Genomic DNA, 26,144 nt, shown 5'->3' with positions numbered 1-26,144 from the left:
AGTGTGAACCGGCTCCCATGGTTAGTGTTTTTTTTATTACCAATCAACTTTTGCTTGTGTTTACTCTTTTTAAATCATAATGAAAACAGAAACTACCCAAATGACCCTGATCAAAAGTATACATACATTTTGGCCTGCTATAACATGCACACAAGTTGACACAAGGGGGCTATTAAAGGTAACCATCCTCACTTGTGATCTGTTTGCTTGTAATTAGTGAGTTTCTGGACTCCTGACAGACCCTTGTATCTTTAACCACTTAAGACCCGAACCATTACGCAGGTAAAGGACCGGGCCAGTTTTTGCGATTCGACACTGCGTCGCTTTAATTGACAATTGTGCGATATGGCTCCCAAACAAAATTGGCGTCCTTTTTTTCCCCACAAATAGAGCTTTCTTTTGGTGGTATTTGATCACCTCTGTGTTTTTTTGGAAAAAAAATCTATATTTTTACTTTTTGCTATAATACATACCCCCAAAAAAGATATATATATATATAAAAAATAATTTTTTTTCTCAGTTTAGGCCGATACGTATTCTAGTACATATTTTTGGTAAAAAAATCGCAATAAGCGTTTAGAGATTGGTTTGCGCAAAATTTATAGCGTTTACAAAATAGGGGATAGTTTTATGGCATTTTTATATATATTTTTTTTACTACTAATTGCGGCAATCAGCGATTTTTTTTTTCGTGACTGCGGCATTATGGCAGACAGATTGGACAATTTTGACACATTTTTGTGATCATTGTCATTTTCACAGCAAAAATTTCTATAAAAATGCATTGTTTACTGTGAAAATGACAATTGCAGTTTAGGAGTTAACCACTAGGGGGCGCTGTAGGGGTTGTGTGACCTCATATGTGTTTCTAACTGTAGGGGGGCGGGGCTGGACGTGTGGAGTCACTGATCGGCTTTTCCTATATCAAGGAACAGACGATCAGTGACATTGCCATTGTGAAGAATGGGGAAGGTGTGTTTACACACACCTCTTCCCGTTCTTCAGCTCCTGTAACCGATCGCGGGACACCGGCGGCGATCGGGTCCCGTGGCCGCGGAGCTTCGGACCGGGTCGTGGACGCGTGCCTGCGTGACCCACGGCTGGGCACTTAAAGGGGATGTACAGGTACATGCCTGTGCCCAGCCGTGCCATTCTGCCAACATAAATGTGCAGGAGGCGGTCCTTAAGTGGTTAATCCAGTGCTGCACTGACGTTTCTGGATTCTGAGGGGAAAGCAAAAGAATTGTCAAAGGATCTATGGGAAAAGGTAGTTGGACTGTATAAAAGAGGAAAGGGATATAAAAAGATATTCAAGGAATTGAGAATGTCAATCAGCAGTGTTCAAACTCTAATCAAGAAGTGGAAAATGAGGGTAGACCAACTACAATTTCAGCCACAACTGCCAGGAAAATAGTTTGGGATGCAAAGAAAAACCCACAAATAACTTCAGGTGAAATACAAGACTCTCTGAAAACATGTTGTGTGGCTGTTTCAAGATGCACAATAAGGAGGCACTTGAAGAAAGATGGGGCTGCATGGTCGAGTCGCCAGAAGAAAGCTATTACTATGCAAATTGCACAAAGTATCCCGCTTACAATACGCCAAACAGCACAGAGACAAGCCACAAACCTTCTGGCATAAAGTAATTTAGAGTACCAAAATGTAACTTTTTGGCCACAACCATAAACGCTCCATTTGGAGAGGAGTCAACAAGTCATATGATGAAAGGTACACCATTCCTATTGTGAAAAACGGGAGGTGGATCAGGGCTGTGTGAGCTACAAAAGGCACAGGAAATTTGGTCAACATTGATGGCGAGATCGCAGTATGTTATCAAAAAATACTGGAGGAATATTTGCATTCATCAGCCAGGAAGCTGCGCATGGGACGTACTTGGACATTTCAACATGACAATGATCCAAAACACAAGGCCAAGTCGACCTGTCATTGGCACAGCAGAATAAAGTGAAGGTTCTGGAGTGCCCATCTCAGTCTCCTGACCTCAATATCATTGAGCCAATCTGGGGAGACCTTAAACATGCAGTTCATGCAAGACCGTCCAAAAATTTACAGGAACTGGAGGCTTTTTCCACCCAAGAGGAATGGGCAGCTTTACCATCTGAGAAGACAAAGAGCCTCATCCACAAATTCCACAAAAGACTTCAAGCTGTCATTGATGTTAAAGGGGGCAATACTGGGTATTAAGAACTGGGGTATGTAAACTTTTGATTATGGTCATTTGGGTAGTTTCTGTTTATGTGATTATAATTTAAAAATAGTAAACACAGTTAATTGATAATACATGGCTTCAGCCAAACACTAACATGAGTGAAAAAAGTTTTTGTTATTATTCATATTCTCTAAAATGGCTAAGAAATAATAAATTCTGCCAGGGTATGTAAACTTATAAGCACAACTATAAATTCAGTCAGTGCAGGCAGTATGTGACTATATCACTACATGTGTGTGTTGTAGACTGACTATGTATGTATGTATATGTGTATGTGTAATATATATATATATATATATATATATATATATATATATATATATATATATATATATATATATATATACACCGTATTTATCGATGTATAACACGCGCCCTAACTTTAAGAGGGAAGTTTCTGGAAAAAAACTTTCCACAGCCCCCTGCGTATAACACACAGGCACAGTTTACCCTCATATATATATATTATATATGAGGGTAAACTGTGCCTGCGTGTTATACGCAGGGGGCTGTGGAAAGTGTGAAACTTCCCTCTTAAAGTTAGGGCGCGTGTTATACGCCTGTGCGTATTATACATCGATAAATACGGTATATATATATATATATATATCAATATATATATATATATATGTATATATATACACACACACGCAAACATACATACACAGACACACACACACATATATACACAGAGAGATAGATGGAGAGATTTTATATATATATATATATATATATATATATATAATCTCTCTATCTATCTCTCTGTGTGTATATATGTGTGTGTGTGTGTATGTATGTTGTGTGTGTGTATATATATATATATATCTTAAATACATTGCCACTAACCAAATAACATACCTGCTTAATCTACCTCACGCTATCTATTCGTCCATGCCAACAATACTACACGTGGCTATGTAAGCAGCCTTATATGGTGTTGGGTGTGGACTTAGTCCACCTGAGCCATGATTTGGTCAAGCAGAGCATGCTGTGATTGGCCAAAGCATGCGGGTCAGGCGCATGCTTTGGCCAATCATCATTCAGCAATGCACTGCGAAAAACTGTTTCCTGTGGTTATTACTTTTTAACACTTTTTTTGTGAATGGGTAGCCAATACCCCATACCCATTCACATGGGGGGCGGGATCTGGGGACTCCATTGTTTAAAGTGGACTTCCAGATTCCGATAAGCCCCTTGCCTGCATACCCCAAAGCACCGTCCCCATGTTGAGGCAAGCGGCCTGGTATATTTTGGGGGGCGCTCGCTTGTCCCCCATTCTCCCCTTCTTTCCTGGCCTGCCAGGCTGCATGCTCAGATAAGGGTCTGGTATGGATTTTGAGGAGGACCCCATGCCATTGTTTTCCTAAATTCTGTTATAGGGTTCCCCTTAACCACTCCAATACTTTCACCCTCTTCCTGCCCAGGCCAATTTTCAGCTTTCAGTGCTCTCACACTTTACCCCAAAAAAACTTTTTTAATTTTTTTTCCACACAAATAGAGCTTTCTTTTGGTGGTATTTAATCACCATTGCATTTTTTTTTCCTGATAAAAAAAACAAAAAAATAAGTTTCCTGACAGACTCCATGGCAGCCTACGTGTGGGTTAATCCCGCCTCTCATACCTCATAGGACCCTACTCCCATAAAGCTTTGCTTCTTGCAATAGACTGTGTTCCTTTTTTGTCCTCCTCCTAGGACCGAAGTAATCGTTTGTTTAAAGAAAAACCTTTTTTAGTCCCTGATTCCCATGCCTGGTGGCTCTGAAGTCCTACAGATCTCAGCTATTAGCTGGATGGACATTTTTTTGTCTGCGGTACCCCTTTTTATGCTTACTAGCCTGCCACTGGCAGGTAAGCGATTATTTGACCACATACCCTGGCTATTAGCAGGGGGTCTCTAAATTACCAGACCTTGCAGAGTAAGCAGCAGTGGCTTCCTTATCCAGGCCGGATCATGGGTTTCCTAAGGTGGTAATGTATAAACTTATGCTCTTACCTATCATGGCAGCCAGTTTTTGTGTGTAGTCTGTCTTTTCCCTTCCAGGTATGGCCGCTGGAGCGCAGTGCGTTCCAGCTTCGCCGCTTGCTAGTGGTCTGCGCACGCCTCGTTCTGGGAACGAGGCTTGGCTGCGTGTGAGCTCCTTGGTCTAGCTAGCCGCGATCGCGCATGCGCGCGAGGCCGACGAGGTGACGCAGGTTCACCGCGCATGCGCACGCCGGTGCGCGGTGACGTCATCGACAGGGCGGCAAGTTTAAATAGCTGTCAAACACAGCTATATGGTGGCACATCCCTGACGGTCTAGGTGTGATCTCTCTTGGCTGTGGATCAAAGTAGGAGACTGCTCTTTTATGCCTTATGTAAGCACTGTGATTATGGGTCCTTTTGCCTGATGCACGGTTCCTGTTGGTTTCTTTTTTAGTACTGTTCCCTCACCGCTATGGATGTGTCACCGCCCCCCTGTGGCCAAACCTTACGCTGCAGGTAGGATGGAATTTATTCCCTCTGCCTGTTTTTCTATGGGTTTTGGTTAAAAAAAAAAAAATTGTATTTTGTCTCTTTTGTTTCCAGTCCCTCCAGGTCTATTTCTCAAATAATAGCACGTGAAGATGTTATTGAAGTTCAACCACAAAAACATCATTCAAGTTCTAGAAGCTCTAGATCTTCATCTAAGCATTATAGAGAAGGTTCTAGATCCTCGTCTGGTCACCACTCTCACCGTCACTCCAGTTATTCTGAAAGGAATTCCTGTTGGGGATGTAGAGCTCAGGTCCCAGAAGGAAAATCCCTCTGTGAGCCATGTTATTCCCGTGCTGTAAGGGAAAGAGGGGGTGAGGACCAGCAGGTTGAAGCCCTGGTCAGAAGAGTGGTCCAAGAATCCTTGAACATCTCTACTTCCGCCCAAGCGGTTGTTCCTCCTGTTGAACCATCCCCAGTCCTGGTACAGGATGATCCTGAAGTTGCGGGGCCCTCTAGAGTCAACCGCTCTCCAAGTGTTTCCTCAGAAAGTGAAATGGAAAATGTCCATTATGCTGCTGGTTTTGATTTTTCCCTGGTCCCAACATTGGTGAAAGCAGTCAAGGACGCTTTAAAATGGGAGGATCCAGTAGAAGCACCTTCCAAGCAAAGGAAGTTCTTTAGCCAGCTTAAGAAAGACCGCCCAAACTTTCCCCTCCTTGGTGAACTAGGAGATGTAATTATGGAAGAATGGTCTGGTTCAGACAAGAAAAATTCTTTACTATCCAAGATAGCGAAGTTATACCCATTCAAAAGTGAAGAGGTGAGACATTTAGAGTCAGCTCCTCTAGTCGATGCGGCCTTGATGAGACTGGTGAAACACGTTACTCTCCCTTTGGAAGACACCATTTCCTTTAAAGATGGTCTGGAGAGGAAAATTGACACTGACTTAAAACGAATTTATATCACAGCGGGCATGGCCTGTAAACCAGCCTTAGCGCTGGCAGCCCTGTCAAAAGCAATGGAGGCCTGGACAGGTGAAATGGACTCTGTGTTATCTTGTGTCTCTGAAGACATATCTGGAAGCATCCCAGTCCAAGAACTAAAGATGGCTTCAGTCTTCTTAGGGGAGGCTTCCCTTGACCTTATACGTCTAGTGTCTCGGGTCATGCTTTCCTCTGTCACAGCCAAGCGTGCCCTGTGGCTACGCTCTTGGGTGGCTGACCCTGCCTCTAAACAGGCATGGTGCAAGATACCCTTTTTGGGTTCTTCCCTGTTTGGGAACAAACTAGATGATGCCATCACCCGAGCCACAGGGGGTAAGTCAGGGTTCCTTCCCCAGGATCGTCGTCCGTATGGACAGAAAAAATTCTTTCCCAGGCAAGATCAAGATCGGGCAAGGGAGGCCCGTCGGTACAGACCTGGACGTGATTTCAGGAGGAATTGGAGAAGAAACCAACCCTCTGGTCAGAAGCCGGCAAAAAGCCCTTCTTCTAGTGGACGTGAGGCTCCTAAGTCCTTTTGATATAGAGCCGGCCCAGACGGAAAGAGTCGGGGCACGTCTCTTCCTATTCAAGCATGTCTGGGCAGCCTCAATAAAAGATTTCTGGACAGTAAAAACTATATCTACAGGCCATTCCTGGATTTTTACAGAACCCCCTATTCTTCAAGTCATTCACACAACAATTCCATGCTCAGAAGAAAAAAGACAAGTCCTCCTGTCCTACACGAGCTCTCTTGTGGCTCAAGGTGCCGCTATACATGTCCCAACGGCCAAGAGGTTCCAGGGGATGTATTCACCCCTTTTCCTGGTCCAAAAAAAGTCAGGTTCCTGGAGACCAGTGATAGACCTGACACATCTGAACACCTTTATCAAAAAAGAGAAGTTCAAAATGGAATCGCTGCTCACGATCCGTCAAGCAGTTCAACCAGGCGACTGGCTTGTGGCCATAGATCTGAAAGATGCTTACTTTCATGTGCCCATAGCAATGGAATTTCAGAAGTATCTGCGGTTCGCAGTAGGCAATATTCACCTCCAATTCGTTTGTCTCCCGTTTGGACTCACAACATCTCCACGGGTATTCTCAAAACTCTTACTAGCTGTTGTAGCCCTGATCAGAACCAGAGGCGTTCGTCTACACCACTACCTAGACGACCTACTACTGCTATCGCAAAACAAGGAGCAAATATTGACGCACCGGGATCTGGTCATATCGATTCTGACCGAGTTTGGCTGGCTACTGAACAAGGAGAAGAGTCACCTAGTACCAACACAATCACTGATATTTCTCGGGGCCCAATTCAATACATCTCTAAGTACCATCTCTTTGCCCCTGGAGAAAATCCCAGTTGTTCGCGACAGGATCCGTTGCGCTCTAGAGTCTCCTTTCCTGAAAGCCTCACAATGCCTCAACATTATAGGCACCATGGTCTCCACAACTCCGATGGTGAGATGGGCACAGTGGAAGATGCGGCCCTTCCAGAAGGGGTTTCTTCAACAGTGGGACCCGAGATCACAAAACCAATTGATCCGGATAACGTCACACATGCGGGAAAGTCTTTCCTGGTGGCTACTAAGGAAAAATCTCCTCAATTGCCATTCCCTAGCTCCTGTATCTTGGATCATGATCACGTCAGATGCCAGCAGCAAAGGTTGGGGGGCTCTCTGCCTGAAGGAAGTAGCCCAAGGGAAGTGGGACTTTCCGTCCCAGAAAATCGTGTCCAATGTGCTGGAACTTCGCGCAGCCTTCTGTTCCCTACAAGCTTTTCTTCACCTGATAAAGGGGTCTTCAGTCCTCCTAAGGATGGACAATACGTCAGCAGTCTCGTACATCAAGAGACAGGGTGGTACTCGCAGTCTGTCTCTACTGAAGGAGGTGAATCCAATTATGTCTTGGGCGCAGACACACTTGAAGGATTTGACAGCGGTTTATCTCCCCGGATCTCAGAATCTACAGGCGGATTTTCTGTCAAGGACATCCCTCGACAACAACGAGTGGTCTCTCCACAACGAGATTTTCAGTTGGATCCTGTCACTGGATTTTTCACCAGAAGTGGATCTGTTTGCATCCCCATGCAATTTCAAGCTGGAGAAGTACTACACCAGATGTCGCTGTCCCCAGGCCTTCGGGGTGGATGCTCTAACGGATCAGTGGAGGTTTCGCAGAGCCTATGCCTTCCCTCCAATTCCAGTCATCCTCAAGTTTCTATCGAGACTCAGGTGGGAGGAAGTCGAGATAGTGGCAATAGTCCCATACTGGCCCAACAGGCCGTGGTTCCCATTACTGTTTCAGCTGAGCTTCCGGGATCCAGTTCCTCTTCCATCCAGATCAGATCTCCTGCTACAAGGATCAACTCCTCATCCATGTCCAACCCATCTACATCTGATGGCCTGGTTCTTGAAAGGGGAAGGTTGGAAGCGTTAGGTTGTCCAAGCGGAGCCATCTCCACCCTATTGAACGCTAGGAGACCAAGTACTAATAGAATCTACCAAAGGATATGGTCAAAATTCTCTGACTATACCACTTCTATGGACGGTTCTCCTAATAATCCCAGAATTCAGGACATTCTGGGTTTTCTTCAGACGGGTCTTGAGCTACCTCTATCTGTAAGCTCACTAAGAGTCCAAGTCTCGGCTATCTCCGCATTCACCGGGATATCCTGGGCCACTCACACTCTCGTCAGACAGTTTTTCAGAGGAGCTATCCGACTGAGACCTCTAAGAAAACCAAGATTCTCCAAATGGGACCTTCCGCTAGTTCTGGATTTTTTCTCAAACATACAGAATTCAGACCAACAACCAATCAAAGATCTTTCTCTCAAGACGGTCTTTCTAGTGGCCATGACTTCAGCGAAAAGGGTTTCGGAAATTGGCTCATTGGGATGTAAGGAACCTTTTCTTACGTTCTTCCCGGACCGTGTAGTCCTGATTCCTATGCTAGGTCACAAACCTAAAGTTACATCAGTCTTCCATGAGAACCAAGAGATCGTCCTTCCCATCTTTCGTTCTTCTGAGGACTCTGAAATTCATCCTTTGGATGTTGGGAATGTATTAAAACAATATCTGGAAGCTACGGCATCTTTTCGGCAATCCGATCATCTATTTATTTCCTTTCACGGAAAGAACAAGGGAATGCGTGCTTCCCCTAGATCTATTGCAGCATGGATTGTACAGGCAATCCAAGGGGCTTATAAAGCGAAGGGTTTGGCTCCACCGGAAGCGGTAACCGCCCATTCTACTCGGGGCATGGCTACGTCGTGGGCGGCTGCCCGACACGTCTCTCCGGAAGTAATCTGCAGAGCGGCCTCTTGGTCATCACTGAATACATTTATGACGCACTACTGCGTGGAACCGGCTTCCTTATCATCGGTTAATTTTGGTTTACATGTTTTATCTGTTGACAATGTCAATTAAAACTTTTTCTTTAACCAGCAATTTGCCCACCCGGGTGTGTATGGCTAGTTATTTCCCACACGTAGGCTGCCATGGAGTCTGTCAGGAAAAAGGAAAATTTATATGAAATACTTACCGTAATTTTCCTTTCCTGATGGACTCCATGGCAGCAGGAGTTCCCTCCCCTTTGCTGGAGTAGGCTAAATTATGGAACACAGTCTATTGGAAGAAGCAAAGCTTTATGGGAGTAGGGTCCTATGAGGTATGAGAGGCGGGATTAACCCACACGTAGGCTGCCATGGAGTCCATCAGGAAAGGAAAATTACGGTAAGTATTTCATATAAATTTTCCTTTTTTTCCGTTTCTATTGTAAAATTTAGCAAATAAGTAATTTTTCTTCATAAAGATGTATACTGCTACATATCTTTGGTAAAAAATAACCCAAATAATAGATATTATTTTGTCTGTGTGATAGTTACAGTCTACAAGCTATGGTGCAAATCATAAAAAATTGATCACACCTGATGTACTGATGGCCTATCATTTCTCGGGGTCCTGACATGTCAGGACAGTACAAATATCTCTGGGATGGGCTGCAGAAGGGAGGGAGTGTTCCTGCTGGTGTCATTTTACAATGCGACGGTAGGGAAGTGGTTAAAATTCATACCAGACCCAAAGGGTCCCCCCACGTTGTTTTTCCCCAATTTTTTTCATTTTTTTTTTTTTTTTTTTACAATTATTTTGTCACATTTAGCTCTCAATGGGGAAGCCTTAACAACCTATTGACTGTGTGCTCAGTGGGCAAACATCCCACTAAAGTGCCCAGAAAGTTTGGGTGTTAGGCGAGGCCCAAACCTTTTGCCTGTGCCTAGTGATGCCTGAACACTGTAACCCCTCATAGTTACTCTTGCTGGGCGCAGGAATGAGCCCTGCTGTTAAAAAATGTAATTTATTTTTGAAATTCCATGCACCTGTCAAACAGGTACAGAAAAAATTGTGCCTCTTCTGCATGTTGTGGCTCAATAACACGGTCAGCAATGGGAAAAAAAGAAGTGTGCCCCGCCTGCAGAGGATGCACCATGTCTGCGACCATCACTTTTCACTGTAGACACAAAGGCTGCTTGCCCTCTTTTATGGGCCTGTGAGTGTCTCCTTGTTGGCCTTTCGGATATGATGAGGAATTTTTTTGGAGCTTTTTTATAGCTTTTTATTTTAGAGCGTGGGATGGAAAATAAAGAAAATAAGGGTCCAGCAATTGTGGAGATTTTTTTTATTTGTTTTTGCCGCTGTTAAAACCTAAAATAAATGTAAAAAATAAATAAGAAAGGCCAAAAAAAGTCAAACAGTGGTGACGCAAAAGGAAGACCACCTGCGACTCAGAAGAAGGAACTGCAATTATGGAGAAATCCCTAATTTTTTATTTTTAGCTGCACTTGAAAAAAACATGCAAAAAGCTTAAAAAAAAAAAAAGGGAACCAAAATATTCTTAGTGCTGCTGCGCAGCCCAAAAAAATAAAAAAGTATACCACTGCTGTGCTGACGCAGAAGGAATAACCCCTGCGACACAGAAGTGGGAGTACTAATAATGCAGCTACAGAACCTGATACTGCAAAAAATAAATAAAAAATGAAGGGAAAAAAGGCACCCTACCTTTGGCCAATCATGCCTCTCACAGTACATCGGCTGTGATTGGCCAAAGCATAAAGGTCAGGTGCATGCTTTGGCCAACCAGCAGCAATCAATGCACTGTAAGATCGCAGTGCATTATGGGGCGCTCAGCATTGGGCGAACTTCTCATACTGAGTGGAAATGCTGACATGACCTTGTTTGTCCTAGTTTTAAGTGATTTGGTTCCTTGTTTTCTTGCCTTAATGTTTAAAGGCTGTTACCACGATTCTGTAATAGAAAATATGGAGACATGGACATGGGAGAAGACAGTCTTCGGGAGAAGACAGTTATTATCACTAGCAGCTGTAGCAGCCGCTAGTGATAACCGCAAGAGAATCCGGCAGGCAGGTTGTACACAAGTTGATCGAACAATCAAGCCTGCCCGTTAATGGTCCAAACATAGGTGTGCCTGGGCACACCCTTATCACCCTGTTTGGTGCATATTCACCCCGTTTTAAACCCCTGATAATTCACCAAAGCCCCCTAATGTGGCTCCTGAAAAATAAAATTGAGAAAAATAACATATAAAATAAAATTGGAAAAAACGTAGTAAAAATAAAAACTACGGACACTGTCCACTGCCCTACTGACACCAATCTCTGCCCTAATGACACTGTCCACTGCTCTACTGACACATCAGTGTATATATGCACACGCACATATGTGTTTAAAGCGGTTCTCCACCCTAAAGTGGAGTCCCGCTGATCGGAACCCGCCCCCCCTCCGGTGTCACATTTGACACCTTTCAGGGGGGAGGGGGGTGCAGATACCTGTCTAAAGACAGGTATTTGCACCCACTTCCGGCCACACGCTACGGGCGAAAGACGGGTTTTTCTGACTTCCCGTCTGTCGCCCGTTGTGTGCTGGGAACACTCGGCTCCCAGCACACAGCATGTGAGCCAATCGGCGGGCGCAGCGCGACTCGCGCATGCGCCGTAGGGAACCGGGCAGTGAAGCTGCAGCGCTTCACTTCCTGGTTCCCTCAGCGTGGATGGCGGGGGGAGCAGCAGAGAGACGAGCGATCGCTCGTGCTCTGCTGCGATCAGCGCTGGACTCCAGGACAGGTAAGTGTCCTAATATTACAAGTCAGCAGCTGCAGTATTTGTAGCTGCTGGCTTTTAATATTTTTTCCCCATGGCACATCCGCTTTAAGCTTTGTAGTGCACACCCTAAAGCCATTGGCTGCACACACCTATGGGTACGAATCTCGGCTGGTTGCAATGAACCAGCCTAGGATCGAACTGTGTATGGCCAGCCTAAGTACACAAATTTCTCTTTAGTTTATTGAACCTTGACATTTTGTATATGTTGGCATATACTATACTATTGCTCTATACACTGTATCTCTATAAAAATCTTAAATAAAAATGTATATAAAAAGTTAGGTACTATAGCCAATTTACTACAGCATTATTCAAACAGCATTGTAAGTCACATTTTACTTTTTCCTTATAGTCCCAAGCTAGAATTTAAGGTGCCTTTATGTTCTGTGAATTTATTTTTTTCTTACTTCTCATAATTAAATACTGACATTATATTCAAAATTGGGTTAACATATTTACATAATTTGGAATTGCCCTGAAATAAATTTATATTTTTTCTCTTTACAGGTTTTCACCTATCGCATAAAGTGACTTCAATTATCCCAGAGAGCTGTCTTTTGATTGTGCTTGGTCTGTTTCTAGGTGGAATAGTATGGGCTGCAGATCACATTGCTTCCTTTACAATGACACCAACCGTATTTTTCTTTTACCTATTGCCACCTATTGTACTAGATGCCGGATACTTCATGCCAAACAGACTATTCTTTGGAAATCTTGGAACGATCCTTCTTTATGCTGTAATAGGAACAGTCTGGAATGCTGCTACAACTGGACTATCACTTTATGGTGTTTATCTTACAGGAATAATGGGTAAGCTGATTTTTTTTTTTAATTAAAGCAAAGGATTGGTGTATGATGACAAGCAGGGGACTGCTAACTGAAGTTAAAGTGTAACTAAACCCACATCATAAAAACCTATCAATAAATGCTGTATTACATGCCGTTCATACTCACCCAGTCACTATGCGATTCCTTCTTTATTGTGAAAAAAACTGGTTGATCATTCTTTATCTCCTTCTTCTGGCCAAGCTCCCTTTTCAGCTAGGGACTTTGCAGAGCAGTGTTGGCAGCTCTGCACATGCTCCATTTTCAGTGAGTTTTTTGACACAACTGAGCAGCTCATGAGACTACAGAGTCACACATGTGGGTGTATACACAGTGGTAAATGACAGCCCACTACCTCCCTCCCTCCCCCTCCATGCCCACTAACCAGCTAGTCATAATGAAGGCAGAAAATTACATGTAGATTAATGGAGGCTTCACCACCTCCTTATGCTAAATCACAGGCTGGAGGGGCATCACACACAGCCTGTGACTGGCAGAAATCCGCCCACACCATGTTATTACCAAAAAATAATAATGATTTCACTTATCGTCCATGGACGGACACAGCTCCTTAAATCTTGACAAGTGGCTTATGTTCCCTGTTTACAGGAGAGGACTAGGCAGAAACATGTTAGATAATTAAATACATGTTACTTTAACAGAGTTGAACAGCCCCGCCCAGGTGGCGGTCCCTCCAGACATAAGCCTCCTCCCCTGCAGTATGCAGCCTCAGTTTCATTCTGCCTAGCAAAGGAGAAGGACGTATGGCTCCCTTTGAGTAAGGTGACCAGATTTTGAAAATTAAATCCGGGGACATATTTTTTTTTACTAGTAATGGCGGCAATCAGCAACTCTCTGCCCATCGTCAATGCTGCCCGCCTCACAGCCTGTCAAGTCTTACTGGACGGGGAGCGGAGGAAGATCACTCTGCCAGGGAAAAGGAGATAAGCAGGCAGGCGGCTGACCGGGACTTGAGCCAAGGCAGAAGAAAATGCGAGCGGAGCTGGATGGGCATGCACCCGACACTGAAGAAATAGTCCTTCTGCTCCGACCAGCACATGATCATCAGAAAGGGGCACAGATAATGGGAAAAAAATAGACCCCCCTAAGCTAGTTGGAGCGGCGGAGCAGGGGTGTGCAATTCAGATTTTTTTTTTATTAATTCTGCACTGACTGTCTTTGAAATTGCCCCTGTTCAAATCTGATCCGGGGACAAAACCAGGGACAGACTTGGTCCGGGGACAGTGTCCTCAATCCAGGGACTGTCCCCGGAAACCAGGGATGTCTGGTCACCCTACCTTTAAGCCCAGCGCTGTCGCCATTTTTTGGGTGATTTTCAGTTACTATTGAAAATCCCATTGGCGGCCATTTTGTTGTAGCCGCGCTATGGCGCAGGTTACTATTGCGGTCAGCCATCTTGTGCTGGTCCCTACGGCACGCAGCACAGGTCTCCTCACAGTTTACCTCACGGTTCTTCGTCCTCTCACACACGCTGTGTACTGAGGACGGGCAGCGGTGCTGTGCAGTCTTTTCCTGTGATGGTGAGTCCCCTGGGACCCCCGTTCAGCGCAGCAAGAGGGTGGGTTTTCAGTCTAGCGTGAATAGGGCCCTGGGAGTTTTTGAAATGGAGTCAGTCTCTTCCCCAATCATGCCTGAAGTGGCAGCTGGTGCTCCTGCACCTGGGATTCCCGCAGACACTTTGGGCCAGATCCACATACATTTCGATCGGTGCAGCGTATCAGAGATACACTACACCGCCGTACCTTACCTGCCGTATATTCGAATCCTCAGCGAGTTTGCGCCGTAAGTTACGGCGGCGTAGTGTATTTCTGGCGGCGGATTTCAAATTGGGCGGGTTGGGGGCGGGTTTCATTTAAATGAAGCACGTCCCCGCGCCGAATGAACTGCGCATGCGTCGTCGTGAAATTTCCCACCGTGCATTGCGCTAAATGACGTCGCTAGGACGTCATTTTTTTAACTTAGACGTGAGTTACGTCCATCCCTATTCACGGACGACTTGCGCAAAAAATAAAAAAAAATTCAAATTTCAACGCGGGACCGACGGCCATACTTAACATGGCAAGTCTACCTATACGCCGCAAAATACCAGCATTAACTATACGCCGGAAAAATCCGACTACAGACGACGTTAGAAAATGCGACAGCCGCGCGTACATTCGTGGATCGTCATGAATCGCTAATTTGCATACCCGACGCGGAAAACGACGCGAACTCCACCCAGCGGGTGCCGAAGTATTGCATCTAAGATCCGAAGGCGTACGAAGCCGTACGCCTGTCGGATCTTACCCAGATGCCGTTGTATCTTGGTTTGAGGATTCAAACTAAAGATACGACGCAGGAAATTTGAAAGTACGCCGGCGTATCAGTATATACGCCGGCATACTTCGTCTGTGGATCTGGCCCTTTGTCAGTAGTCCTGGAATCCTTTATTGCCAGAGTGGGAGCGGAGTGCGGATGTGAAGGTGGTACAAGGCGCCCCCTCCCCCCGCTATCCCCTGGGGAATGATCTATATCAGACCAGGACCTGGCTGTGGCTCAGGTCCCCCAGTTCTGTTTTATATGGAGACGTGGACGGTGGTGTGGTGGTTCACTCCCTCACCTGGCAGCAAGATAGTCATGGGTTTAAATCTGGACTCCAACACAATCTGCCTGGAGATTGCATGCTCTATCCTTATGTCTGCGTGGGTTTTCTATGGTTAATCCGGTTTCCTCCCACACTCCTATGGCATGTGTGTAGAGCACTTGTCAGTACGCTGTATGGAACTCCCTTATGCTGTCTGTGCAGAGGAGGTTTCCTCTGAGGGCTCGGTCTTTTTTGTGCAAATCAGACCGCTCTGTGAAAGCTTTTCCTTATTTTTTCTTTGACTAGTTCATTTATAAGGAATGGGAAATGCAGCAGAAGTCTTTTTAGTTCCTCAGCGCCTGGGGTTTTCCCACTTATGAGAAGAGTTAAAAAAATTAAAAAAAAAATATTCTCAGGTTGATGCTCTCCCTATAGAAGGGACTGCTGCCTTCAGGGGCCTTATTGATAGGAGGTCCGAGGCGCTGACCGGCTCCATGTTTACCATGCTGGGGTATGCATTGCGACCTGTTGTGGCCGAAACCTTGGTGTCTCTGACACTCTCTGAATGGGCAAGGTTTTGCACAGACTGTGGAGGAGCACCAGCTCCCTCCCTAAACTATTAGACTGGCCGACCAGTTGGTCCAGGACCTTCTATATGTCTGTGATGCCACACGGGGAATCCTTGATGTCCAGAGCCTCTGTTTCGGCGGTGGTTTTGCGCCGCCGCCTGATTTGGCTGAATTGCTGGTCTGCTGGCCTAGCATCTTAAAATGCCCTGGCCGATTTACCCTCTAGGGTGCTGGTACCTCGTTGGATGACATTATCAAGGATGTCACTGGGGGTGAAAGCACTCTCCTCCCTCGGTCCATCAGGGGAAAGGAGCCGTGCCGTGGGCTGGAAGCGGTATTTTTGCATCAGTCAGGGCCCGCGGGTTGACGCTTCCGGGCCGACTAAAGACTCAAATGGGGGACTGAAATGTCCCTGGGTGCGTAAGCCAAACACGCCGGCACCCTATCCCGCCAATGTATGTAGACCCCCCCGGCCCTTTTCTTGGGTGGGGGCACGGCTTTGCAGGTTCACAGCTCAGTGAACCTCCCTGCTCGCCGACCAGTGGGTCTGTGGGGTGGTCTCTTCGGAGTATTAGATAGGTTTCCTTTCTATCCAACGAACAGATTTTTTCCCTCGAGTCTTGGGGCGCGTCAGTCTTCCCTGAGGCAGTGTGGCGCTTGCTAAGCTGCAGGGTAATTTTTACCTGTCCTGCAGGACTAGAGGTTTGAGAGATTCTATTAAAATCTGTTCTCGGTCCCAAAGATGGACGGGATCCATCTGATTTTGGGCTTCAAGGACCTTTGTGGGTAGTTCCGCACGGAATCCATTCGTTCGGTGGTAGCTGCGCTCCATCCGGGGAACTTTCTGGCATCCTTGGACATCAAGGAGGCATACATGCATGTCCCATTTTGTGCAAGTCACAGAGATTCCGTGCTTCGCGATTGGGGAGGTCCACTGTCAGTTTGTGGATCTTCCCTTTGATCCAGCGTCAGCACCAAGAGTTTTCACCAGGGTGCTCGCACTTATCCTAGCTTTGCTGAGACAGTGAGGCTTTGCCATCATGGACTGCTTAGACGCCCTTTTTCTGAGAGCAGCTTCTGGCTCAGAATTAGTGGAGGATGTGTCTATAGCCATTGTGGACCCCCCCCCGAAAAATTCGGGGGGGGGGGTTAAACATTTTGAAGTCGGTCCTGGTTCCGACTCAACGTTTGGAGTACCTAGGGTTAATCCGGAGACCCCTGGAGAAATTGCAGACTCTTTAGTCTTCAGTGAGGGTGTTGGCTTCATGCAATCGGTCATTTCTCCGTTTTGCATGCCAGTCCTGACAGTGGGAGATACTGTCCAAGTGGTACAAATCTCTTTTGCCTTTGGATCATCAGATCTGGTGAGCCACCTACTCGGTTTTCTGAATTGGTAGCTGGGATCCCCGACTCTTCGGTCAGGGAAGTCGTTTCTTCCCGTTCAGTGGACGGTGATTACAACAGTCGCCAGCCTCATGGGTTAAGGGGGCGTCTGGCGGGTCCAGTCGGCTCAGGGTCACTGGTCGAGGAGGTTGAAGGGTCGTCCGATCTGGATTCAGCCGGACAATGCCACAGCCGTGGCTTCGGTCTACCATCGGGTATACTGGCAGGCGGACTACCGGAGTCGCCAGATGCTGGACCAGGGTGGCTGGTCTCTGTACTTGGAGGTGTTTCAGCTCCCTTGCAGGAGGTGAGACTCACAGGGCATGGATCTCCTGGCCGCTCGTCTTGAACACAAGGTGTCGGAGTTCGTGGCCGGGTCTAGTGATCCCTGTACGGACGTGTCAGACGCGATGGTGGCCCTGTGGAGTCTGTATCGGCTACTTTATGTCTTTCCTCCATTATAGTTGCTTCCTTCGGCTGGAGGCCGAGGTGATCCTGATGATTCTAATTGCTCCAGATTGGCCTTGGTGTCCTTGGTACACCGATCTCAGGCGCCTGGTGGCGGATGCACCCTGGTGGTTGCCAGGGCGGGAGGACCTTCTGTCTCAAGGTCCCATACTTCCTCCTGTGGTACAGTTGCTGGCTTGCACGACTGTTGGAAGCCAGACTTTAGGAGACCGGGGTCTGTCCATCTCTGTCATCTCACCCATGCTGAAAGCAAGGTAGTCTCCTTCCAGGAGGATTTACCATCGCACCTAGAAGACCTACGTCTCTTTGTGGGAAGAGATGGGGTGACGTCCACAGACATACTCGGGTGTCCAGGGTCCTGTTGTTTTCACAGCTTGGAATGGATCTAAAAATTGCCTTAAGAACCATTTGGGGGCAGATTTCAGCCTTGACTGTGTTTTTTGTCAGTGGCCTTTTGTGGCCCATTCCCTGGTGGGTACCTTTTTGTGCTAGGGGGTTTGTCATATACTTCCCCCTCTTGGTTCACCTCTTCCCCCATGAGTTTGGACTCTGGTGCTCTCGGTTCTTCAGGAACCTTCCTTTTTGGAAATATCAGAGACATTCTTCTCTTGACACCATCTCAGAAGTTGGCATTTTTAGTGGCCATTACTCCTGTCAGAAGGGTTTCTGAGTTGGCGGTCTTGCCTTGCAAGTCACCATGCTTGATCCTCCATTTGGATTACGTGGTGGTGCTTCCGAAGGTGGGCTTTGTTCTTCCATCCTTTTGTCCTCGGCCGGCGCATCCCAAGGAGGTTGCGTTTCCTACTTTAGACGTGGTACGCGCTTTGCGGGTGTACCTGCCTGCTACTGCTCCGTTTCGGAGATCTGACCAGTGGCGGAGCGCCGCCCCCTCTGGCTCTCGCACCGCCACTGATTACAATAACATTGCATGAATCTATGTTATTGTTGCCGCTGCCGCGACTATTCAGATGGCCGGATGGTGAACGCCGGCCACCTGAATAACGGCAGCTGGTTGGCTGTGTGGAAGTGCCAGCGGCTCTGATAGGCTTTCCGAGTACAGCCCTCAGGCTATAGTCAGCTTCCGGAAACTTATCCAAGGGACGTAAGGGGGGTGCGTTCCTTAGATAAGACTGACAGGCGTCTCAGCCAATCAGGTTCACCGGTTCTGGTTACCGGTAACCTGATTGACTGAAGCGTCATCGAGGGCGGGAGAAGACATCGAGGGACGTGGAAGAAGGATGGCTGACCCCCAGAAAGGTAAGTGCCGGGCTGCCGTAACTTGGCTTTGGTTTGAATCCTGAAAGAATTTGCGGCGTAAGTTACGGCGGCGTAGTGTATCTCTCGCGGCGCAAGGGCGCGGAATTCAAATGCGGCGAGTAGGGGGCGTGTTTCATTTAAATGAAGCGCGTCTCCGCGCTGAACGAACTGCGCATGCCCCGTCTGTCAAAACTCCCAGGGTGCATTGCTCCAAATGATGTCGCAAGGACGTCATTGTTTTCGACGTGAACGTAAATGGCGTCCAGCCCTATTCACGGACGACTTACGCAAACGACGTAAAATTTTCTAAATTATACGCGGGAACGACGGCCATACTTAACATTGACTACGCCACCAGATAGCAGCTTTAACTATACGCCGGAAAAAGGTGAACGGAAACGACGTAAAAGAATGCGACGGCCGCTCGTACGTTCGTGGATCGTCGGAAATAGCCAATTTGCATACTCAACGCGGATTACGACGGAAACGCCACCTAGCGGACGCCGAAGACTTGCATCTAAGATCCGAAGGCGTACGAAGACGTATGCCTGTCGGATCAAACCCAGATGCCGTCGTATCTTGTTTTGAGGATTCAAAACAAAGATACGACGCATGAATTTTGAAAGTACGCCGGCGTATCAATTGATACTCCGGCGTACTTTCTTTGTGGATCTGCCCCACAGTATATATATACATACACACATTTTTTTTTCTGATTGTGTTCCTCCGGTGCCCTCCCACCTTCCCCGTTCATTTGTCCAGTTACCCATACGGCTGCCCAAGGGTATCCATAGGACCATCCCGCCCTTTACAGGGCGTGATTGGTCCAGTGTCTGCCCGCCTTGAGGTTCCAATGTGCCATGGCATCTTGAGGATGAGTGCGCCAATTTTTTGCTTTGCCATCTTTGCATGCTGGTGACTTGGCGTTCCCAGCACTTTCATGTCTGCACAGAATGTTGTTCTGTGCAGACAAAGCCATGGACCGGAAGTGATGTCACGTTCTACTTCTACTCATTCCATGATCCTCGGATCCTCTCCACTGAGTCTCGAGCTGTAATAGAGGTCGGCCCACACTGCCACCTCTAGTGTTTAGGGGTATGTGGTCAAGGGCAGAAAGAGTGATCATGCGGGAATCAAAGTTGTGGTAAAGACCCACATGTACGCTAACGACCGTTTCCATTTTTCTTTTGCAATGGGAATTACGTGATCTCTGATCCTCTTAAAAAAGGGACGTTTTGTTTTGCAGCCACACTGGCATTGCATGATATAAATCACTCCCAAGGTTTGGCAGGTTACTTTTTGTAGGGATCCTCAAACTACGGCCCTCCAGCTGTTGTAGAACTACACATCCCATGAGACATTGTAACACACTGACATTCACAGACATGACTAGGCATAATGGGAATTGTAGTTCCTGAACAACTGGAGGGCCGTAGTTTGAAGACCCATGGTCTAATAGAATGTATTTGTCCATTAGGCAGAAGTACTTCATTGCTGTTGCTGATGAATCGACATACGTTGCATCCACCGACGGTCTTGGTGACCTTTGGAGTAGATGCTGTGTTATGAAGGCTTTTTCACTATGCGGTCTTTAACAGATTTGGCTCTTTTGTAGGCGATTTCTGGATGTTGTTTGATATATTTGTTAATTAAAAGATCTACAGAGAGTAGTGGCTAGATTTTTTTTTTTACATTTCACAAATTTGTTTGTGTTTGCAGTAAGTAAAGAATATTCTAACACATTGCTTAACATCTTTTTTTTTTGGTTTGTTGAATATATTAAGGAGCTTCTCTCATATTTTTGGGGTTTTATTGAAGGCCTTCTTAGGGCAACTATGGCTATAACCCGTAGTCTGGAGTATAATTCATGTGCCGCCCTATAGAAGTCCTCATCGTTAGAATAGTTCCTCCGTATACAGAGGTACTGACTATACGATATGCTCTTTATCAGTGAAACTGGATGCGAGCTTGTCGCATGCAGTAGAGTGTGTCCTGACGAAGGTTTACGAAACGGGGAGGAACCCAAGGTGCCATCCCTGTTGAGGAATATTTCTAAAACTAGGAAACTTACTCTGGCAAGATCACATGTCATTGTAAATTTAAGATTGTATTGGTTACAGCCAAGAATGGCCATGAATGAATTCAATTCATCTCTTGTTCCAGTCCAAAACATCAATACATTGTCAATGTATCAATGCCAGAAGGCCACGTGTCCTTGGCAAAGAGCTCCTTCTCCCACCCCCCCAGGTACAAGTTGGCATATGATTGGTCACATCGTGTCCCAATCACAACCCCCTGCACCTGGAGGTAGTGGGATGCTCCAAAAACAAATTCTGTGTAAGAATAAATCTGAGAAGGTCAACTATGAACTTGTTGTAGCTATTGGCTCTCTCTCTCTGAGGTGACTTTCAATTACCGTTAGGCCTTTCTCATGGGGTATAGTATTGTACAGACTTTCAATATCAATGGTTACCAACCATGTATTGGGAGGAAGGGTGACCCCTTCAAGATTTTTAAGCAGGTCTATAGTGTCCTTGGTATATGAAGTAAGGGAAACCACATGCGGATTCAGGTACTCATCCACAATACTGCTGGCATTCTTATTTAAACATTCACACCCGGACACTATCGGTCTGCCAGGAGGTGATGTTAAAGATTTGTGAGTCTGATGCCGCGTACACACGGTCGTTTTTTGTGATGAAAAAAACGTTATTATTTAGCATGAAAAAAAATAAGTTTTTCAAACTTAATTTTAAAAAACGACGTTGCCTACACACCATCGTTTTTTCAAAATGCTCTAGCAAAGCGCGGTTACGTTCAGCACGTACGGTGGCACTCTGTTCCATTCAAGCTCGGGTCATAACTTGCTTCTGAACAAGCGCGGGTTTAAAAACTTTGTTTTAAACGTCATTTTAGCCTACACACGGTCATTTTTTATGACACAAAAAACAACGTTTTGAAAAACAACATAAAAAATTGAAGCATGCTCGAATTCTTTTTTTGGTCGTTTTTCAGAAGACATAAAACGACGTTTTCCCCACACGGTCATTTTAAATGACGTTTTTAAAAATGTCGTTTTTTTTTCATCACAAAAAATTACCGTGTGTATTAGGGAGAGCGTAGAAAGTTGGGATTTTGGAATTGTTAGTATGAAGGAAATTATAAGTATTCTTGTCAATAGTGCCTTGATTGTAGGCTTTTAGAAAAATACTGTAGTATTCATTACTATAGTGATCGATCATAGTTTTGGTAATGGGTCTGTACCAACTTTTATTTTGCAAAATTTGTAAACATAGTTTCATATTTCAATATCCATTATTACGAAATTGCCGGCCTTATCGGCCGGTTTTCTTACTATTGACAAATTGTTCTGTAGAACAGCCTTATTTACTGCCAGGCTGACTGTGTATCTCAATCTCCAATCTATGCTGAACATTCACTGCACCGGTTGCAGGAAAGAAAATTGCTTGATTTCCCATCAACACTGAATGCTCCTTTGTGCGCTATTTTATTCTGACAGTGGGAGGTTTCCCCACCATCAGAACACAATGATTACTGCTGCTGCCTAGCATCAGCGGCTTTAATCATACAAAAGAATCTGCCAGGTTGGTGGTACTGAAGTCAATTGATAGACCAACTTCAGTACAACCAGCCTGCCAATAAATGTATTGAAATTCCGCCAGTTCAGCAAGGACCAGCTGAATTTCAATCCATCTATGGTCAGCTTTAGAAGCGACCCCTTTCTTTTTATCTATCATTCTTGTTGCCTACAATTCAAGAGGAGCTCTTGGGACCCTGATGTTAAGGGGGCACCCTGGGGACTATCCTTTAAGGGAGTGACTCTAGGGACCCTGATGTGAGGGGGGTGATTCTTTGGACCCTAATGTAAGGGGGGTGATTCTGGGGACCTAGATGTAAGGGGGGCTCTGGGGACCCTGAGGTAAGGCTGAGGAACCCCTAGGAACCTGATGTAAGGAAGGGGAGGGGTGCTCTAGGGGCACTGCTTGAGGGGTATCTCTGATGGGATTCTTGATGTAAGGTGGGATTTTCCTGATGCTGCACTCTGTTGTTTCAATGTTACTTACTCCTGACCCCTCAGGCTCAGACAGACAAGTGATCACATTTAGCGTGCAGAAAAGCATTTGTGATGGAAATGTTTACATAAAAAAAATAAAAATGGAGCGTGTGGTTGATGGAGCGTGTGATGAGGCTGAAGCATTATGGGTGGAACTGCATACAGATGTGCGTAGTTCAAAATTAATCATTGGAGTTTGTTATAAACCACCCAATGTTAATGAGGAGGTGGAGACTCAGCTCCTTGCACAGATGGAAAGGGCTGCAAGGTCTGGGACGGTGATAATAATGGGGGATTTTAACTACCCAGAAATTGACTGGATTAATGGCACTTCTGGGACAGTTAAAGGACAAAAATTTAAAAACCTATTGCAGGACAATTTTATGGTGCAGTTTATTGAGGCCCCAACTAGGAATGATGCTCTGTTGGACCTGATAATCTCAAACCATGCAGAGCTTATTACTAATGTTCAGATAAAGGAACACCTGGGTAGCAGTGATCATAACATGATTTCATTTAATGTTAACTATAAGCAAGAAATACATACAGGAAATATTAAAACACTAAATTTTAAGAGAGCAAATTTTCCAAGGATGAGGGCTGCTCTCCAGGACTTGGACTGGGAGGGACTATTGGCACATATGAACACAGAACAGAAATGGGAATTCTTCAAAAAGACTGTGTGGAACCTCACTGCAAAGTATGTTCCCATGGGCAATAAGTTTAAAAGGCTAAAAATAAAACCTATGTGGCTCACGGTCAAAGTTAAAAAAGCTATAAACAATAAGAAAGTAGCTTTTAAAAAATATAAAAATGAAGGAACACTAGTGTTGTTTAAATGTTACAAAGAATATAACAGGATATGCAAAAAGGAAATCAAGGATGCAAAAATTCAAAACGAACGACAGATTGCAAAAGATAGTAGGACAAACCCCAAAAAATTCTTTAAATATATTAATAGTAAAAAGGTGAAGTCTGAGCATGTAGGCCCCTTACAAAATAATCTAGAGTGGGTGACTGGGGACAAAGAGAAGGCAAATTTATTAAATGTTTTCTTCAGCTCTGTGTATACAATGGAGCATGGGGGAGCTCATGTCCAAAATGGGGGTGGGAGTGACACAGCCCCAAATCCACAATGGCTCAAAAGTGATATGGTCCAGAAATATTTAGACAGAATAAAGGTGGATAAAGCACCTGGACCTGATGGCATCCATCCACGGATCCTAGGTGAGTTGAGCTCTGTCATTTCAAAGCCACTGTATCTAATATTTAGGGACTCATTAAAGACAGGAATAGTACCACTGGATTGGCGCAGGGCCAATGTGGTGCCCATATTTAAAAAGGGAACAAAGTCTTTACCAAGTAACTATAGACCTGTTAGTTTAACTTCTATAGTTGGGAAGATACTGGAACGTTTAATAAAAGACCACATGGATGAGTTCTTGCTGGAAAAAAACTATTTAAGCAGCAGTCAACATGGATTCATGAAAGACAGAAGTTGTCAGACAAACCTGATTTCCTTTTATGAAGAGGTAAGTAAAACCCTGGACAGAGGCGTGGCTGTGGACGTGATATATTTGGATTTTGCAAAAGCGTTCGATACAGTTCCGCACACACAGCTCATGTGTAAGGTAAGGTCTACAGGATTGGATATATCAGTTTGTAAATGGATAGAAAACTGGCTGAAAGCCAGAATTCAGAGAGTCGTGGTTAATGATTCTTACTCTGAATGGTCCAATGTTATCAGTGGTGTACCCCAAGGTTCAGTGCTGGGACCCTTACTTTTCAATATATTTATAAATGATATTGGGTCTGAGATCAAAAGTAACATTTCTGTCTTTGCAGATGACACCAAGCTATGCAGTGGAATAACGTCCTTACAGGATGTCTCCAATTTACAAGCCGACCTCAATGCTCTGTCTGATTGGGCGACTAAGTGGCAGATGAGGTTTAACCACTTACCCCCCGGAACATATTGCTGCCTAAAGACCAGAGTACTTTTTGCGATTCGGGACTGCGTCGCTTTAACAGACAATTGCGCGGTCGTGCGACGTGGCTCCCAAACAAAATTGGCGTCCTTTTTTTCCCACAAATAGAGCTTTCTTTTGGTGGTATTTGATCACCTCTGCGTTTTTTATTTTTTGCGCTATAAACAAAAATAGAGCGACAATTTTGAAAAAAATGAATATTTTTTACTTTTTGCTGTAATAAATATCCCCCAAAAATATATAAAAAAACATTTTTTTTCCTCAGTTTAGGCCGATACGTATTCTTCTACATATTTTTCGTAAAAAAAATCGCAATAAGCGTTTATTGATTGGTTTGCGCAAAAGTTATAGCGTTTACAAAATAGGGGGTATTTTTATGGCATTTTTATTAATATTTTTTTTACTAGTAATGGCGGCGATCAGCGATTTTTTTTTCGGTATTGCGACATTATGGCGGACACTTCGGACATTTTTGATACATTTTTGGGACCATTGGCATTTTTATAGCGATCAGTGCTATAAAAATGCATTAGATTACTATAAAAATGCCACTGGCAGTGAAGGGGTTAACACTAGGGGGCGGGGAAGGGGTTAAGTATGCCTGGGTGTGTTCTTACTGTGGGGGGGGGTGGCCTCACTAGGGGAAACACTGATTTTCTGTTCATACATTGTATGAACAGAAAATCAGCATTTCCCCTGCTGACAGGAACGAGAGCTGTGTGTTTACACACACAGCTCCCGTTCCCCGCTCTGTACCGAGCGATCGCGTGTGCCCGGCGGCGATCGCGCCCGCCGGGCACACGCACGGGAGTCGGGGGCGAGCGGGGAGCGCGCGCGCGCGCCTCCGGCGGCGCGCACGCGCCCCCTAGTGGCGGCTATACGATAGGACGTATAGCTACGGGCTCTCGCCCAGGAGAGCCGACCTGCCGCCGTATAATGACGGTGGCTGGTCGGCTACTAGTTAATGTAGATAAATGTAAAGTTATGCACTTGGGGGCTAAGAATATGCATGCATCATACATACTAGGGGGAGTACAACTGGGGGGGTCTGTAGTGGAGAAAGATCTGGGGGTTTTAGTTGATCATAAGCTCAATAATGGCATGCAATGCCAAGCTGCGGTTTCCAAAGCGAGCAAAGTCCTTTCTTGT

General features: G+C 45.4%; 1 protein-coding gene across 3 annotated transcripts in view; it reads left to right on the top strand.

The window, feature by feature from the left end:
• SLC9A3 (solute carrier family 9 member A3) overlaps positions 1–26,144 on the top strand; it is a 714,882-nt gene that overhangs the window by 342,259 nt on the left and 346,479 nt on the right. For all 3 annotated transcript variants that reach the window (XM_040353440.1, XM_040353441.1, XM_040353442.1), the window contains exon 2: positions 12,354–12,656. In XM_040353440.1, the coding sequence (XP_040209374.1) occupies positions 12,354–12,656 (303 nt within the window). The remainder of the gene's footprint in view (positions 1–12,353; positions 12,657–26,144) is intronic.

The sequence above is a fragment of the Rana temporaria genome, chromosome 5 (genome assembly GCF_905171775.1).
Source record: "Rana temporaria chromosome 5, aRanTem1.1, whole genome shotgun sequence".
Taxonomy (NCBI): Eukaryota; Metazoa; Chordata; class Amphibia; order Anura; family Ranidae; genus Rana; species Rana temporaria.
The sequence above is the reverse complement of the archived record's forward strand: the minus strand, read 5'-3'. Positions and strand labels throughout refer to the sequence as shown.